Source organism: Pyxicephalus adspersus, chromosome 11, assembly GCF_032062135.1.
Source record: "Pyxicephalus adspersus chromosome 11, UCB_Pads_2.0, whole genome shotgun sequence".
In the NCBI taxonomy this organism is placed as follows: Eukaryota; Metazoa; Chordata; class Amphibia; order Anura; family Pyxicephalidae; genus Pyxicephalus; species Pyxicephalus adspersus.
The window spans coordinates 21,799,344-21,817,677 of record NC_092868.1 but is presented as its reverse complement, the minus strand read 5'-3'; the positions used below and the strand labels follow the sequence as shown (position 1 = coordinate 21,817,677).

General features: G+C 38.7%; 1 protein-coding gene and 1 long non-coding RNA gene across 11 annotated transcripts in view; one reads left to right on the top strand and one right to left on the bottom strand.

The window, feature by feature from the left end:
* The window catches only part of PNKP (polynucleotide kinase 3'-phosphatase), a 285,690-nt gene that overhangs the window by 41,179 nt on the left and 226,177 nt on the right, over positions 1-18,334 (top strand). For 4 of the 9 annotated variants that reach the window (XR_011922635.1, XM_072425521.1, XM_072425523.1 and 1 more), the window contains exons 1-2: positions 7,905-7,994; positions 11,454-11,613. Coding sequence is in view for 7 of the 9 variants with exons in the window: in XM_072425521.1 (XP_072281622.1) it covers positions 11,487-11,613 (127 nt within the window). In the remaining 2 variants the exon portion in view is untranslated. Of the gene's footprint in view, positions 1-7,904; positions 7,995-11,453; positions 11,614-12,235; positions 12,420-18,334 lie in introns of those variants that run through there. The other 5 variants (XM_072425517.1, XM_072425520.1, XM_072425518.1 and 2 more) reach the window with 5 other exon arrangements.
* LOC140340374 (uncharacterized) lies at positions 6,194-7,880 on the bottom strand. 2 transcript variants are annotated; one of them, XR_011922636.1, is made up of 2 exons: positions 7,783-7,880; positions 6,194-6,708 (listed from the first exon to the last, which is right to left on the bottom strand). It is a non-coding gene; the product is annotated as an uncharacterized lncRNA (long non-coding RNA). The 2 variants fall into 2 exon arrangements; XR_011922637.1 differs by having other exon boundaries at positions 7,787-7,877.

Sequence of the window (18,334 nt, the reverse complement as noted above, 5' to 3'; positions counted from 1 at the left end):
ATGAAAACCTGTGACGCTTTTGGAACAGAAATCTAGAAATCAGTGTAACGCTCAGGTGGTTAACTAAGACTTTTTCACAGAAAAATAATATTATTATTATTATTATTATTATACAGTATTTATATAGCGCCATCATATTACGCAGCGCTGTACAAAGTTCATAGTCGTGTCACTAACTGTCCCTCAAAGGAGCTCACAATCTAATGTCCCTACTATAGTCATATGTGGTTAATGTAGGGTCAATTTTAGGGGGAAGCCAATTAACTTAACTGCATGTTTTTGGGATGTGGGAGGAAACCGGGGTACCCGGAGGAAACCCACGCAGACACGGGGAGAACCTGCAAACTCCATGCAGATAGTGTCCTGGGTGGGATTTGAACCCAGGACCTAGTGCTACAAAGGCTGGAGTGCTAACCCCTGAGCCACCATGCTGCCAAAATATGCAAAATAAACAAACAGCAAAATAAAGCCTGGCCACTTGGCCTCTAACTGACTGTTAGTTCCCTCACTAACAGTCCTGGACAACTTACAGCTGCGCAGGACTCTAATTCCCTAACCATACAGTTTTTCCCAAAAAGTCTGTGTTTTTACTCACAGTATACCCTAGGACTCCTCCCAGCTCACGGGGCCAAGAACGGGGGGCTTAGGAAAGAGCAGGCTGGGAGTTTATATCCACAGCCTAATTGCCAGGATGGGTTTCAGCTGGGATAATTTACTCTTAATCATCCACAAGCCTCTTTAGCTCCCCCACCTGGCCAAGAAGCCCATTGTCATTCAGCCATTCATTCAGTCATTCAGAAAGTATTCTGCATATACCTATTGTCCTGGATACAACAATGTGTTTTTGTTGGCCGGCTGTTACAATACATTTGCCTGCCAAAAAGCCCTTCTCTGCTCTTTATTCTATATTTTCTAAATCTACTACTGTCCACTTCTTTCCACCTCATTCTGTACAGAGGAGCCTTGAATGTAGTAGCTAGAAAAAGGCCAAATAAAATGCAGTGAGGTAAATGAGGCAAAGTGCTGTCCTCCTCTTTCCCACTCTAATCTAGCCTGCTCTGTGCAGAATAGGATAGAATCCATCGTTGGAGGGAGGCTTAGTAAAATGCGGTGAGGTAAAGGAGGCTAAATGCTGCCCTCCTCTCACCCACTACATTAGCCTACGTTGTGTTAACCTCACAAGATTTTACCTTTATGCTCATCTGTCTTCTTTTTTAACTCCCCTCATTGGTTACAATTGAAGTTGATGATATCTCTACTATGACATATCTAAACTGCCAAAAAAAAAAAGTAATTACAGCCAAATAAATATTTCACAGCCAGATATTTTGGGGTTCTCAAGGTACACATGACTAAGCATTGAGGTTTTGAAGCACAGGCTGATCTGTAAACAGGATTACAAGGGCTGTTTGACTAGTAATGAGTCTCAACCATAAAGACAAGCTAGGAACTTTATTTTCTATACGACATTTCTATATCATACATTTTCAATATTATGTCCATGATGCAGAATGCACCTTTCAGATCTTTCTTTTAAGGCTTTTTTTTAGAACTCAACATGTTGGCCCTCAAGGAAGTCCTCCACAGCCTTGATGACATCATCATCAGAGTCAAATTTCTTCCCTTTCAGGTATTTCTTTAAATATCCAAATAGATAATAGTCCGATGGGGCCATATCTGGTGTAAAGGTGGGTGTTCTAACAATTCAAAGCCCCATTCATGAACTGTGGCCTTTACAACAGCTGACTTGTGTGTTGGCGCATTGTCCTGATGAAACAAAACATCTTTTGTCAACTTTCCCCATCTTTTTACCTTCCATTACTCCTTTTATTTTTTTAATAATGTGGAATAATAAGTCCCAGTGATTTTTTGACACTTTTCAAGAAAGTCAATCATCACTACACCATGACTATCCCAGAAGACAGAGGCCATGACCTTCATTGAGGACTTTGTGATCCTTGCCTTCATTGGGGTAGGAGAACCTTTGTGTTTCCATTGTTGGGACTGCTGTTTTGTCTCTGGATCAAAGTGCTTTGGGTGCTCCAGGCCTTCTTTATCACAAAGGTTTTTTAGACCTTGTTTGATCTCGACAACCCATCTTTTGACAGTGGAATAAGAAGGAGAATCATCTTTTAACACTTCTTGCATCACATTATGGATTTCCTTAGTGTTTAGGCCATTTAAGTGAGGGAATTTGATGACCGCTCTGTTCTCGATTTTCTCCATCCACAAAAAAAAAATCACCTACATGCAATTTTTAAATTTGTTTTTTAAAAAAATATAGAATAGATATACTTCAAACGTCAAATTTCATCTAAGGCTTTATATTTTATTAATTTACAGAGTTTTTACAAATATTTTTAATAATTTATGTTAGTCTTGCTACTGTCAAACAGCCCTTGTATATTGCAAAAAATCCTGCTTTACTTATAAATGCATCAGGTCTGTGTCAGTTATAATATGAAGCAGGGGCTGCATAACTGTATCCAGGTGTCAGAAGATTTCCTACCTAATTCTTCTCTGGTGGTAAATCCAAATTTACCCTAATAAGAATTATAGAGAAGCAACATTGATTTTGGTGCAGATCTCAAACGTTTCAATGAAATTAGATTACATCTTCATCATGTGGTATTGTTAGGTGAAATTCAGCATGATGACAATACTCCTCTGCTGTACTGCCTTTATCGGGTTACATGGGCCAGGTCACTAGAGCACTCCCAATGGATAACTTAGAATATTTCATCTTTTGACCTAAAACCCCATCCATGGTAAAGCACACTCTAGCAGCCCCAAATCCTGCCCAAGGTGCTGTCTTGCACCCCCACATTACAACCCATAGATCCTTCTGCCCCCCCCCCATCGGATAAAAACTCTAGGTGCCCTCCTGAACAACACTTCTCACCCTTGGACCTCTTTTGCACCCAAAAATCACACCCCCATATGCTTTTATGCAACTCCGGATCATGCCCCATTTCCTATCCTGTAACCCCACATAACACAACCAGACACTATTTTGCAGCCTAGATCACACCCTATATCCTGTCCTGTAACCCCTAGGTCACACCCCTATGTGCTTTTCAACCACCTGATCACACCCCCATGTCTTCTCTTGCACCCTCATGCGCACTCCTGCACTGCCTCCCAGGATCCTACCTCCAGTCGCTCCCTTTCGCCTCAAGATGCCACCCCAATGAGCTCCCATTCACCCCAAGATGAACCACCCCCTATATCACACACCCCCTTGCGCTCTCTTGCCCTCCCAAATCCCACCCCCATGTGCTCTCTTGCACCCCCAGGCCCAGTACACTGCCAGATCACACCCCCAAGTTTTCCCTCCAAATGCTGTCCTGCACCTTCATATTGCACCCCTCTTTGCGCTCCTGCGCCCCCATGCACTCTTCTGCACCTCCAGATCCCACCCCTTAACGAGCTCCCCTGCACCCCTAGGCACTGCCTTGCAGACTTATGTGCCCCCAGATTCCACCCCCAATGTGCTCTTCAGCACTCACCCACCATACACTCTCCTGCACAAGTAGCACCTTCCCCTGATGCCCCAGATCTCACACCTCCATGCACTCTTCCACACCCCCCCATGGGCTGTCCTGTCCTGCCCCAGATGGCACCCCCCATTTGCGCTCTCTTGTACCCTCATTGGCTGTACACCCAGAAACTTTCCTGCACCCCAAGATCACGTTACCCCCCCCAGGAACTTTCTTGCACCCACTAGGTTTCCACCTGTTCCCCCAATGAAAAACCCCCAGGTGTTCTGTCCCCCCAGATCACACCCCTTAAAGTGCTCTCCCCCCTCACTGCTCTCCTGCACCCCAGATGTGTCCTCTTGCTCCCCCAGCAGCTCTCTTTCTCCACCATGTGCTCTCCTGCTGCAACCCCAGGTACTGTCCTGAACCCCCCCAACATTTAATCTCTCGCACACCCAAATGACACCCTCCAGTTGCTCTGTTTTACCCCTATATCACACCCCTAGGTGTCTCCAACCACTCCATTCTATCTTATTCTGTACAGAGAGGGGTAAAATAGATAAGGCGCCTACAAACTTCCATTCTTTTCCTCCTGCATCATTATTTGTATCTGTCATTTGCAACCCCTATTTATTGTACAGCGCTTCATAATATGTTGGCGCTATACAAATACTGTTTAATAGTAATATTATTACTTTATACAGTTTTGCCTAGAATAAAGTCAGCGAGAGGACAACAATGTGCCTTTTTGTACCTCAGATTTTACTCAGCCTCTCTCCAATCCCCTCATTCTATCCTATTCTGCCCAGAGCAGGCTAGAGATTAGGAGAAAGGACAGCACTCTTCTTCACTCCAACCATTCTATCCTGTACAGAGCAAGCCAGAATGAAATGGACGAGAGGACTGCATTTTGCCTCCTTTAAACATATTTTCGCTCCATTCTATCCTATACTGCACAGAGCAGGCTATATTGGAGTGGGTGAGAGGCCAGCACTTCGCCTTATTTACCTTACTGCATTTTATTTGGCCTTTATCCAGCTACTCCAGTTTAAGCTGCTATACACAGAATTAGATAGAAGGGAGTGGCTGGAGGGAAGCCTAGTAAAATAAAGTAAGTTCTACTTCATTTTGTACAGAACAGGTTAGAATGCAGTGGGCGAGCAGACAACACGTTGCTAGGATGACGTTGGTGCAAGGATGAAAGTAATAAGCATAGTTTAAATCACGGCACTGTAACCATGCTCGAATGTAGTGTGTCTAAAATTATCTTGTGTGTCTTAAATATCAAATTGATGAGTTGTATTTATACAAAATGCCATGTGGATAGTGAATGCCAAACAAAGTTGATTTTTTTTTTAATGCAGGGGCCAAAACACTGTTGTACGGAGTCAAAATGCATCATATTGTTTTCAACCAGTGCTCACAAATTTGGTCTGTTGAAAAAAAAATGGATTTCAATTTATTCTTGGCTTGAGCCATCAGTGAGAAATGCAAAACCACAAATAGGTTAAATCTGTCTTTAGATGCCCAAGACACAATGACCCTGATTTATTACTTCTTGAAGACTGGGGATAGATAATCATGGCAGAACCTTGATTGGATTGACTCATTTTATTTTTTATCTGCTATGTTTCAGTCCAACACTGCAAATTTTTGACACCTTTTAGGCCACTTATTTAAAATGCAGTTCAGCTTTACACGATCACCAAGGTTCTCTCTTGATCAATGTTTTCTAGTATTAGACATGTTTGTGAATGAGGGTCAATGATTGACATTTTTATCTTCTTTATAATGCCATGTTATTATAATCAAGAGCTGGCATTATAACCTGTACAAGGCAGGACATTTGTATGTTCTAGTGCTGTCCCAGAACCAACAGTTATAAGCGATTACTGCTAAAGCACATTGTCAAAACTAGGTATTTAATGTACAGCGCTGCGTAATATGTTGGCGCTATATAAATCCTGTTTAATAATAATAATAATAATAGGTATCTTACCGTGGAGCCATTTCTTTAGAGATTGCAGGTAAGTAGGTGTTAATTTACCTTTCTTTGAACAGGAACACTTGAATGTTTGAACTTTTGTTTGAAATGTTTATTATACAACACTCAGTATCATACCGTGTTTCCCCGATGATAAGGCAGGGCCATCAAATAAGACAGCCCCCCCTTTTTAGAAAAAAATTTAAAATAAGGCCCCCCCGCAAATACTCCGTGTGGTCCCTCCGTCTCCGTCGCCTCCGCATGCTCTTGGATGGGAAGCTGCGGCTATTTCTCTCATCCTACCGTATGTGAAACTATCTATCTGTCAGCCTCGCTTTTCACTGCACCCCTCCCCGGTGACACGAGTCACTGTCCTCAGTCTGTCGGAAGCTCACGAGTCATTCCGAGCTTCCGACGGACTGATGACAGGGGGAGGGGTGCAGTGAAAAGCGAGCTTCCGACGGACTGATGACAGGGGGAGGGGTGCAGTGAAAAGCGAGCTTCCGACGGACTGATGACTGACGACTAGTGCACGGGGGAGGGGTGCAGTGGGATGACAGGGGGAGGGGTGCAGTGAAAAGCGAGGCTGACAGATAGATAAGGCATCCCCTGAAAATAAGCCCTAGAGCATATTTTGGCCTTCCAAAAAAAATAAGACAGTGTCTTACCATCGGGGAAACAGGGTATATACTAAAAACCTTTTAGTAGTCGTGAAGAAAAACAAACACAATTGTGTTAAAATGAGTTTATTAGGTGCTCATGCAGAAACATTTTACACAAATTTCTAATAAATACCTTTTATTAACAAAGGTAAATTCATCTCTCAAGATTTTACCTTCATGCTCTTTTTTTTTTTTTTTTTAACTCCCCTCTTTCATTATTATTGAAGTTGATGGTGTCTCTCCTATGACATCTCTATACTGCAAAGAAAAAAAAAAAAAAGTACAGCCAAATAAACGTTCCATACATGAGTTGTCAGGGCACACATTTGGAAGCAAAATCTGATCTGTAAACAAAATTTAATTCCTAAATATCTTGATTACTTATGACTGCTTTAGCCAGAGGTCTGTGTCAATGTGTTGCAGAACTGGATTCAGGTGTCACAATAGGATGTCCTGCTCAATTCTGTTCTGGTGGTGACTCATATGGACAAATAAAGATACTACTTTTTCCATAACAAGAAAAATGAATCCTCAAAATATAAAAAACCAAAAAAAAAAAAAAAACAAAAAGACTGAAAAGAGCCTGTAAAAACAAAAACAAAAACAAAAACAACATTTACAAAAAACACAACAAGTGGTTTCAGCAACATTGATTTTGGTGCAGATCTCAAAAGTTTCAAGGTAATTGGATAACATGTGGTATGGTTAGGTGTAATTCAGAATGTTAGCATAACTGGCATAACTGCACTACTGTGCTGCCCTCAGGTTACATGAGCCAGGTCACTGGTTACTAGAGCACTACTAATGGGCCACTTAGAATATTTAAACCTTTGACATAAATCCATAGATCACATCCACCCTAGCCACCCCCCCCCCCCCCCGCACCAGGTGCTTTCCTGTACCCCTAGAAGAAAATATAGAGGAAAATGGAGAGGGGTTGATCAAGGGCCAATAACAATCATGCAATAATATATGCAATCCAATATCATGCATCAATATAGAAGTACAGAATAACCAGAGATTGTGATTAACTAAAAAAATTTCACTACTAGTTTGTTTTGTTATGTTTTTTAAATTGAAATGTCTGGCTTATTGGCTTTCCTAAAGGGTACTTATGGAGACCAGTACAAAAGCTACACAATGAACACAGTGAATATTCTTAAGAATTTATACAGTCATATGGATAAATAATAAACAGTAATTAATTGAAGGACTATTAACAATCATATGGATAACTAGTAAACAGGAGTTATTGAAAACATAAGGTTAGAGCGAATAGAGGGATGCTCTCCTGTACCCCTAGATCACATCCCCCCCACCAGTTGCACTCCTGTACCCCTAGATTACACCCCCAAACACGTGCTCTCCTGTTCCCTTAGAATGCAACACCCCACCAGGTGCTCTCCTGTACCCCTAGATTACACCCCCCCAAACAGGTGCTCTCCTGTACCCTTAGAATGCATCATCCCCCCCCAGCAGGTGCTCCCCTGTATCTGCAAAACAACCCCCCTTGTTCTCTCCTGTATCACTAGATCCTACCCGAAGAAGCTCTGTAAAATACACAATCTTTTAGGAAAGAAAATAGATCTTTACGCGAAAGAATAAGTGCAAAACTAGTAGTTAGAAAAGCAAGAATAAACTGCAATAGTCTACTCACTTACAAGCTGTCTGGGTGTGAGAGCGATCAGCTGGAAATCCTCCACAGTAACCACATACACGCAGTTGCAAAGAGAAAAAATCCCCAGACTTCTCCGTACGTCTTGCGTCACTCCGTAAGACCCACAAGACCCGCCTTTTCCATAAACATCTCCATTCTTGTATTCACCGTTCTAGCATCTACCATTTTATCATCTACCGTGGCGTTATTAAGTGAGTTGGGTTCAGTTTGGGTTCAGTTTGGGTTCGTGAGTTTGGAAGTTTATGTTGGCCAGTACAGGAATGCGTTCTGTCCATGTATTGTGGGTTTCGCAGACTTGTTTTCAATTTTAACAGTTTTAAGGCAAACAGCTCAATGAAATCTCATTATTGAAGCAGTAACACACAGTGTTTTAGGGAGCGTCATTGTGTTCCTGTGCTTTGTTTTCTTGCTTCTTAAGGTTATACAGTTGTTGCTATTGCATTGTTGTTGCATTGTGAGCATTTCTTAAAGATCTTTTTTCGGCATCTCTTTCCCCTTAAGTGAAGAATTATGGACGCCCCTGGATGCGTGATGTAGGTATCCCGGCAGGCCCTGTGTTCCTGGGATACTTTTTGCACTTAAAATAATTAAAAATCTATACAAGGGTTGTCAACCCTTTGATGTAAAGTAAAAATCTATAAATAATAAAAAATATATATATATATCCCTATTTAATGTACAGCGCTGCGTAATATGTTGGTACTATATAAATCCTGTTTAATAATAATATATGGGTTTTATGCAATGGTGTACTTAATGTGTGTTCAGAAATGCTAATTTTTTTTGGTAAGTGGACTTTTGTTAAGCAAGAAAATTTATTTATATTACTTGTACTACCTTCACTGGAAGTTGGGAATGTTTGGGGTCTATTTATGAATAGAATATTTATGAATTTTCTGATTTGTGTAGAATGTTTGCTGGGCCTTCCCTCTATTTTTTGGCTGTAAAGCTAGGTACACACTTCCAATAATTATCGTTAGAAGATGAACGATTACGACCGATCGATGATTATGCACGATTATACTTGAACAATCATTTTGTGCACAATTCTGTACATGCTGTAACAATACGATCGTTCAAATATAATCCACCAACAGTGTCCACACGCTAGATATGATCCTTTGAACAATGCAGGGAGTGACATGTAAAGGAGAAAGTGTACCGCAGAAACATGCACGATCACTGAATGACTGTACACACGATAGATAGTGAACGATCGTCAGCTCCTTGCTGCATTTTAAAAATTAAAATATTGCAAAAACACGTGTTTGATACATAGTGGGTTAGGTTGAAAAAAGACACAAGCCCATCAAGTTCAGCCACTAGGAAAGTAAACATATCTATGGACATAGTTGGTTACCTAAGAAACAGGAACCCAGATGTTCAATTTCCACAAGTTTTTAAACTTGTGATCCTCATATCTTGAAATTCTTAAAAAAGAAAGAAAAAAAAAAAAAAAGAAATTTTGGTTATTGGTAGCTATGAGGGTCCCCTGTGTACCCTAAAAATTTGTCCAACAATTTAGGAGATCTGAAAGATTGAACACGGTGAGTTGTTAGGCTGCAGAATATGACAAGCAGCCTTTACACATACACAGCTATCACACTGCGGGAGGATAAATTTCACAAGCAATTTATTTTTTGCCCAAAGAATATGGGCAGTGATAGCGGGGGGAGGAGGGGCACATCACATGCATGATGCTCCTAAAGCATCACCACATTTTACCATTATATAAAGGATGACATTCCTTTGTTGTTTTGTTTTTACTTTAATTTTTGCCATGGTGGCAAAGACTAAAAGGTAAATCTGCAGCCTCCTGGGGTATATCCCAAGTTGCTGTGGGCTGCTCCACTTGCGCATGTCCAACATCAGGAATGTATCATCAGGGGCTTTCCTATAATGTAAGAAAAGTGCTCAATATCATGCATGCCCAATGAGATCAGCAGTTGATGGAACGGAGAGCACTGGAAAGAAGAGGGAAGCTGAGCAAGTGTGGGGCTCACCAGGCTCAGTTCGTGGACAAATTAACTGAAATTTTTTTTCTCAAAAATTTTGCGTTACCTTAATAAAGCACTAAGAAGACACATCTGAAGTCATGCTGAATTCACATTGGCAGTAAGATTGCATTTGCTGTGTTTACCTCTCACTTTCATCTTACCAGGAACCACTGCTGCTTGAAAAACTGCTAGGCCTGAAAAAGCCCAGCACTTACTGCCTGTTACCAATCCCAGGTGCCTAGCAGTTGCCAAGTAGTCACTCAGGAGGAGTACATGACCCAGTTTTTTTACTGCTAATCTGAACTAAGCCTAACTTGTTACACCACATTGATAACACTGTTGCACTACTACAAGGGATTGCACTATTAAATTTAGAACACTAGGCAGTTGTATTAAAATACACAGCACTGAACAGTTTGGGCATATGCCCAAAAAATGGAAAAAATTGGACATTTTAACAAGCTAGGCATTAGAAAGTTGGAACCAATTATAGGGGGAAGGTAGAACACTGCCACAATAAGCGAGGGGACTGGATCCCTGTGGCATAAATAACTGGGAGCGCTAAATTTGCCTCGCCAATGTGTCTTGCCCCGCCCACTATTTTACCACCCGGTTACAGCTTCCCACCACCCGGCTGAAAATATTTTCTGGGGAGAACACTGAACGTTATTACCAATCTACTGAATTGGACATGTGTGTACTGCATTGGACAGTGGTAATACTCTAAACAAATACCATAGAATACAGACTGACAAATGTCCAGACAACATTTGCTTTGAGAATTGCTCAACAAAAAGCCCATAATGGTCATTATTAAGTTTCTATGTAAATGCAGCAATATAAATACAAATGATATAACTACAATATTCCCCTTAGTCACATAGATCTATATTGTAGAGAAGGTATGTACAGGTATACAATCATAAATCAAGTCTTAATGCATTTTTCACAGAACTACCTATTGGTAATATTTATTACACAGTATTTATATTGCGTCTTCATATTATGCAGCGCTGTACAAATTCCATAGTCATGTCACTAGCTGTCCCTCAAAGGGGCTCACATTCGAATGTCCCCACCATAGTCATATGTCAGTCTAAGGTCAATTTTGAGGGGTAGTCAATTAACCTAACTGCATGTTTTTGGGATGTGGGAGGAAACCGGAGTACCCAGAGGAAACCTACGGGGAGAGTCTGCAAAATCCATGCAGATAGTGTCCTGGCTGAAATTCCAACCTGGGACCTAGCGCTGCAAAGGCCAGAGCACTTACCTCTGAGCTATCGTGTGCTGCCCCTGCAGCCCTATTTGTAAGGCTTTGATTATTGTATACCTTCATGTCTTCTGGACACATGACCTATGGTGAGCTTAATGCATAGTAATATTCCATTTAGATTTTTTTTTTTTTTATCTTTGCTACATGTGCTATGTCTTTAGTCTGAAACTTGGTAAAGTATGTAATTTAGAATCTTAAGTGGTAGCCAGTACTTTGCTGTTGTGTTAGTTTTTACAGGATTAACAGCTGAACCCTTATATACGCTGCACCATGAGTTGGGTTAATGTAGATTTATATATATATATATATATATATATATATATATATATTTTATTATGTGCACTTTTGTCGTCTTCTGCCCTGTAATATTTCTGTACCAGTAGGTGAATTACATTGGTGTTGCTTGCTTGGAAATGAAGTGCTTCATAAGAAGTGTCGATAGAAAGTACAGTCCTATTGAGCTCCCTGACGGTATAGCTGTTATTCTTGGAAGAAGCCCCCAAACCTGCATCTCTGACCGAAAATGCTCAAAGAGTCAAGGTATGTTTCTATTCAGGAAACTGTGTAAAATGCTTATGTATAACAAAAGTTTCAAAATTGAACACCGGAAAAAGTAAAAGGGTTTATTGTCCTCCATGAGCAGTGGACCACTCATAAACTGCTGTTGGCCCACTGCCCCCCCCATAAATAGACAATATTCTTGCTGACAGATGTTTGTGTTTATTTTTTTTCTATTCATGTGTGTTACAGAACAGCAAGGAGCTATTTTGTAAGGTGTGAGTTTTTTTCTGTATGATTGTGGCATTGCCTTTAATTTTAAGTAAAAGGATATGTAAATGGTAATTATAGAATTGATTGTCTTTGGCAACAGTGTGGCCAAACAATGATCAAGTATAATTTTTCCTGGTAAAACTGCTACTGATCACATATAGGACCTGGCTTTCCTTGTTCTTTAGGTCCTTCCAACTTTTTCTCCTTTTTGAAAAAATAGTAAAGACGAGGTGTTGCCTGAGCCACATCTGGCCTCAAGCTCCACCACCAATTGAAACTTACCATGTGGAACAGCCCCATCTCTATTTCTAGAGGTATTTGTTTCTTTCTTTCTAATACACCAGGTGTTAAAAAGGAACTAAACCTGTTACACTCCTCTATTCCATTGCAGGTTGCCAGCATCTTTTTTCCTTCCTTCTCTCCCTGGTCACGGATTGGCTGGATGACTTAACATGCCTTTATAGATGATGAGTTACCTCCCTCTGTTGGCAGTGCTCTGCTCATCCTTCTTTTGTTGGTTACCCATGACAATATATCTCTCCACTGGTTGGACAACCAAGGAATCGCAGATTGAAGTTTGTTTGCATTTGGCTTTTTTTTTTTTTTAAGCCTTTCACTCTTTACTCTATACATAGTTACATTGTAAGTCAGTTTGAAAAAAGACATTACAATTAAGAGAGGTATATTCTGTGCTTCTAGAAAATCATACAGCTTTTTCTTAAAGCAGTGTATATTAGTTGTTGAAACTACCATCTGATGAAGCCTATTACACATTTTCACAGACCTTACAGTGAAGAATCCCTTCTTTATTCAGGGCTTAAACTTCTTTTCCTCCAGACACAGTGTCCTCTTGTTCTTTGTAATGATCTTAAAGTGAATAGTTCAGAAATTAGTTCTCTGTGCACTCTTTATATATTCTTACAAGGTGATCATATGCCCCCCTTAATTGTAACTTCAGTTCAGCTAATCTATCTTTATAGCTAGAGTTCCTCAATTCCTTTTTATTAGTTTAGTTGCCCTTTTCTGCAGTCTCTCAAATTCCACAATGTCTTTTTTGTGAACTGGTGCCCAAAACTGGATGGACCTTCCAGATGTGATCCGACCAATGCTTTGTACAGGGGCAGCATAAGGTTTCAATCTCTGCAGTATATTTCACTTTTATAGAGATCAATCATGAGCCAAGGAACACATTCATGAGCATGTTAAATCAACCTCAGTCCAGCACATAGTCATACATAGAAAGCTAGAAGCAGAAAAGAACAATGCTTCCCTGCACATCAGTGAATAAAGCTATTGCATGAGATTGGAAAAACCGAAAATATAAATTGATTTTTCCTCTTGACAAAGAGTCAACAGGTTTTCAAGTGCCCCAAAAGGTATGCTAAGTTTTATGCTAAAGAGTTTCTAAAACATCTGATTGTTCCTTTGATGATAATGAATAACGCTCCCATGGATCATAAAATTGATGACTTATGATGACAAAATTTTACAATGATTCTAGGTTGTGCCAGGCTTCATAATTAATGAGAAATTGAAGGGGACAAAAAGGGGGGGGGGGGGGGGTAGAGAAGGATGGGCTTTTAAGGTACTTTGATAGTCATAATTAAAATCTATTCTTTATTTGTATTATTCAAACATAAAATATAAAAATGAGTAAGCAAAAAGGAACGGTGAAAATGTAACATCAACAATCTCTTATGTTGTTAGACAAATACAATGATCACTATGGTTCATATTTATATTTTGGCTTCCTCAGGGGAATTGAAAACTTGAGCAAAGATAATAATGCTATTTAAAAAGAGATGTTTATAGATCAGTAAAGTACAATAACTTATTGCATGGTAATTACACAGTACAAAATAGCTTGACAGTAGTACAGGTTACATAAATTTTTTTATCTTACATCGTGAAAGTAATGTGTTTAGAAAAAGTAGGAATATGATTTTCAAATAAATTTGTTTGAATAGAGGTCTATATATTTATCTAATATATATACATAAAATTAACATATTACTTACAAATTAGCATTTACAATGATCCAGAAGTGATCACAACATTAATACCAATAGTGGCTGTGTGTTAACAACGTGGTATCCAATGGAAAAAGTGTTTTGTTAGAACCATATAATCCAGGAGGGGTTCTAATTTTTAAAAGGAAATGAACTTACTTGAAATACGAAGAGAATGGGACCTTTCACATCTTCAAGGGATTAAATGATCTGTTTGTAGCCAGACTGATACTGAGATGATTATTATGCCATGATAAAGAATAAGAATATACATAAATAATTATAAATATGTCTCTCCTAGTTTGTGTTTAATAATTCTGTCCAGGTATTGATTTGTTAGTTTGTTAGATATAAAAAGGGATTAGAGACCTGGGATAGAACCATAAATGTATTAGTCGATTATTACCTAGTAAGTAGGTAATAAGGTAAATCTACTTAAAATACTTACATAAAAATACTTACTCTACTTTAAGTCTACTTAAAAGTACTTACATCTATGGCATCCAATTATTTAGGCATACATAGCCAATTAAAAGTGAAGGGGGGGGGGGGGACTGTAAGAAACAGAGTAGACATTTAAGTGATTATATATATCTATATTTAATTATGTGAAGTCAAAGAAATTTTTAGATGGTTATTGATAGTGTGAAGGGAAAGAGTATGCTCTTGTGCATAAGCTCGCGCATGCGCTCGTATCAATCAAAAACGTACTTTTCATCTGTGGTGTAAAGAGAGAGCAGAGTGTCCACAGCCAGTTAAAAATGAGACTGAATGCAGCAGGCAGGTCACGCTTAATAAAGGGTTGAAATAAAAAATATAATTATGCAGCGTGTGTGTAAATCACGCATGCGCTGTCTTAGTGTTGATGCCGGAAGTCATACATTCTTCTGCCCAGTTAATTTGACATGATCATTATTTGGGTTTAAATGGCGTGCACGTGTGTGCATCTGCGTGCTTGTTCAAACTCCACATGTGTTATATCTATTTAGAAGGCAAAGTTGGATCCCAATTCCGCCTAGATGGTTTAACATTTATCTTTGCGTGTGCAGGAAAAACCGCAAGTGGAGATAAGGGTAAAGAGAAATGTAGAAGGATAATACCTCCCTCTCCAAGGGACGTGTCTTTAAAGTAATTAACATATTTTCATTCTGGGCTTTCGCCTGCCAGTGAGGAGACAAAATTGTTTCCTTAACGCATGTCCTGGTCCTTGGAAGCTCTAAGGACTAAAGGAGGGATGGGTTTTGGCAGACACATTGGATTGTGTTGCCAAGACAATGAGGCGCACATTAGCAGAATAGCTTTATGTGCACCTCCTGTCCCTCGTAGAGCGCAGAAAGGCATATGTGTGGCAGTAAAAGATGATAAAGTGATGTATATCAATGCAATTTGGTAAATAGGTGAATATTACATATGACCGTAATGGACTAATTGTGTATAATGTGTATTTTTTTTGTAAAATTATACATGTGAATTTCTGAATGTATACATATTAGACCTTAAATTATATTTGGAGTATAAAGAAAACAAAACCCCTTTAAGTACAAACTATGAGTTGCATAACCATATTCCAGTATCATACTTGGGAGTATATACGAAATACAGCATATATCAAACTTGTACATATACAACACATTTGTGAAAATAGAGAAAACACAATTCTTCTAATACAATGCTATCTCATTAATTTCATTAATGATAACTCGATTTATCATTTGTGAGTTATAGTACTATGAAAACAGCATTATCAAAAAAAAAGGAAAGGAATTGGAAGAAAGGGATTTTAAATATATAATATTTATACTAAGAGTACTCTGTTTGAATTTCAGTTAATCAAATAATACTGACTCGGACCTTTTGAGTTGGACTTCCCAATTAGTTGTATGTTATAGAAATTGTTTAAATGATAGCATATCATTCAGACCGCGGGGTGCAGTGGCATTCAACAAAAAAAATCCATTTCGTTTTGGTTCTTATTAAGGCGTTGTCAATATCCCCACCTCCAGGGTTAGGGGATACTTTTTCCAACACCAAAAAATAAATACCTTTACTGTCAAAGTTATGTACAGTGCCCACGTGGTAACTTGACTGGTGTAGTCATTTTCCAAGTGTTAATTGAGTAGATGTGTTTGTACATAAGTTTTCGGAATGCACTTTTAGTTTTACTTACGTAGAATCTAATACGGGTACAAGAAATTAGGTAAATAACACCAGATGTAGAACACTTTATAGGATGATGATGAATTTTGTGCCATTTTTAGTTTGGGAGAAAAAACCCTGTTGTTCGTTTAACCATAGACACTGTGCACTTTCCACATCCGAATGAGCCTAGAGTTTCTCCACTATGGGTAGTGGAGGATTCTTCAGTCTAATGACTGTGAACCATTGTATTTTTTAGAGAGACGAATTTGCGATATGTAATACTGTGATGAATATAGATGAATTTTAACATTTTTTGATCGCCTAATAGGATATGCTAATGTTTTTGTAAGATTGTTTTGAATCTCTCTATGCTGATTATTGAATGTGGTAATGACTCTGACTGGGCCTTCCGATGATTGTGATTTATTCTGTGTTAATAATGTTTGACGGTCTGCCATAATAGCTTTTTGATAGGCCTTTTATATTTCAATATCTTTATTAAGTTTTATCAATGTAATCAAGACCAAGTTTTACACACATTTAAACATAAAGACACAAAAATAGCCATTATAGACAAAAGGAAAAATGACCACATACGAAAATATAAACTCCTAGAGAGAGAGAGAAAAAAAAAATAAACAAAACATATTTGCAAATAATATAACGAAAAAAGGATAAACGGTGCATCATCACCTCCCTTTCTTCCTTCCTTCCCTTCCTCCCTCTTCCCAGTCTGATACAGATATTTCATATCGCTATAATTTTACATAAATATTCTAAGAACAAGAAGTTAACATTAGGGGGTGGAATAAGTTTCCAAGTGAAAAAAAGCATGAAAAGTAAGTGTATTAGGGAAGTAGTATCTTTTAAGCAAACAGGAAACTTTTATCATTAAACAAAACATGACTTAAATTTCCAATTGTGTGAAACCCACGGGCTCCATATGAGCTCCATAATATAAGCATTTATATTTCTATATCTTTGTTAATTTTCCTAAAAAATGTGTTTAAAGTATTAGAATAAATAGCATTCTACATATCAAAATTGTGTGTGTTATTACAAAAATAGCGCAAAAAGCCCCTCTAAAGAGATAATGTATAAAAATTGCCAACCATTATAATTAAAAAAAAAAAAAAAAAAAAAAAATTAAATAAATTTCCTAAACACAACGCAATATTACAATATTTTCTGTAAATGATGCAAAAGTAACAGAACCATAATCTAAGTAACAGAAATTTCATAGTCAAACACAAAAAACGGGAAGACAAGATTGGGGAGGAAAGGGGATCAACATTATGAAAAACAGGTAAATTTCCACCTATTTTATTTTTTATCTGCTTGGTATATGGGAACAATAGGTCTTCCAAGGGTCCCATATCAAATCAAACTTAGCCATAGCGTTTTTTTAGGATATGAGTCAGCTTATCATTAACCATAATCCAATCCATTTTTACAGAAGAAAAGGCTAATTTGAATAGTAGGTGACTTCCAGGATTTTGCTAGAGTAATTCTAGCTGCCAACAGCATCTGTTTCAATAGTTTCATAATAGATTTGGGGGCTTTCAGATCACATTTGCTAAAAATGCATTAACTGGGATGCAGCTTACTTCCAATTCCAAAACTCTATGAAAGATAGTAAACGTTTCTTTCCAATAAGCTTTGGCAATTGGGCATGACCACCACATATATAGCATTGAACCTCTGGCATCACATCCTCTAAAACACCATGGGTAAGCTGAAGAGTGAGACTTGGCGAGCTGCTCAGGCACCAAGTACCACCTTAATATCACCTTGTAATTTGCTTTAACCAGGGAGGAATTAGGAGAGATATTTGACAATAAAGAAGATATATCCTCTTCCCAGGAACACATGTATTTTAATTTATATTAAGACATCAGTATATCATATATAATTGATATTTGAGCTTTTGTATCGGTGAATGATCTTCACGGGCTTTCAAAAGCTGTAGAACGCAGCGGACAAGAGGCCAAACGAGTTTTAGAACAAAGGGCCGAATATGCCTATAATGAAAATATTCCTGGCATGGGAGTTCCTTTTCTCTAATAAGATATTCAGTACTTAATTTGCGGACGCCAGAAAATAATGAAAAAAAAGAGGTAACCCCCATACCCCCCTTGGAGCTTGGGGTCAACATAGTTTTCCACTATTTACCAATAGTGTACAGGCGCTGGATACAATTGTTTGAACAAAGCAGGGAGTGACATGTAAAAGAGAAAATGTATTGCAGAAACATGCACGATCACTGAATGACTGTACACACAATAGATAGTGAACGATCGTCGGCCAATCTGATCCACCGTGACGGTCGTTTATTTCCAACG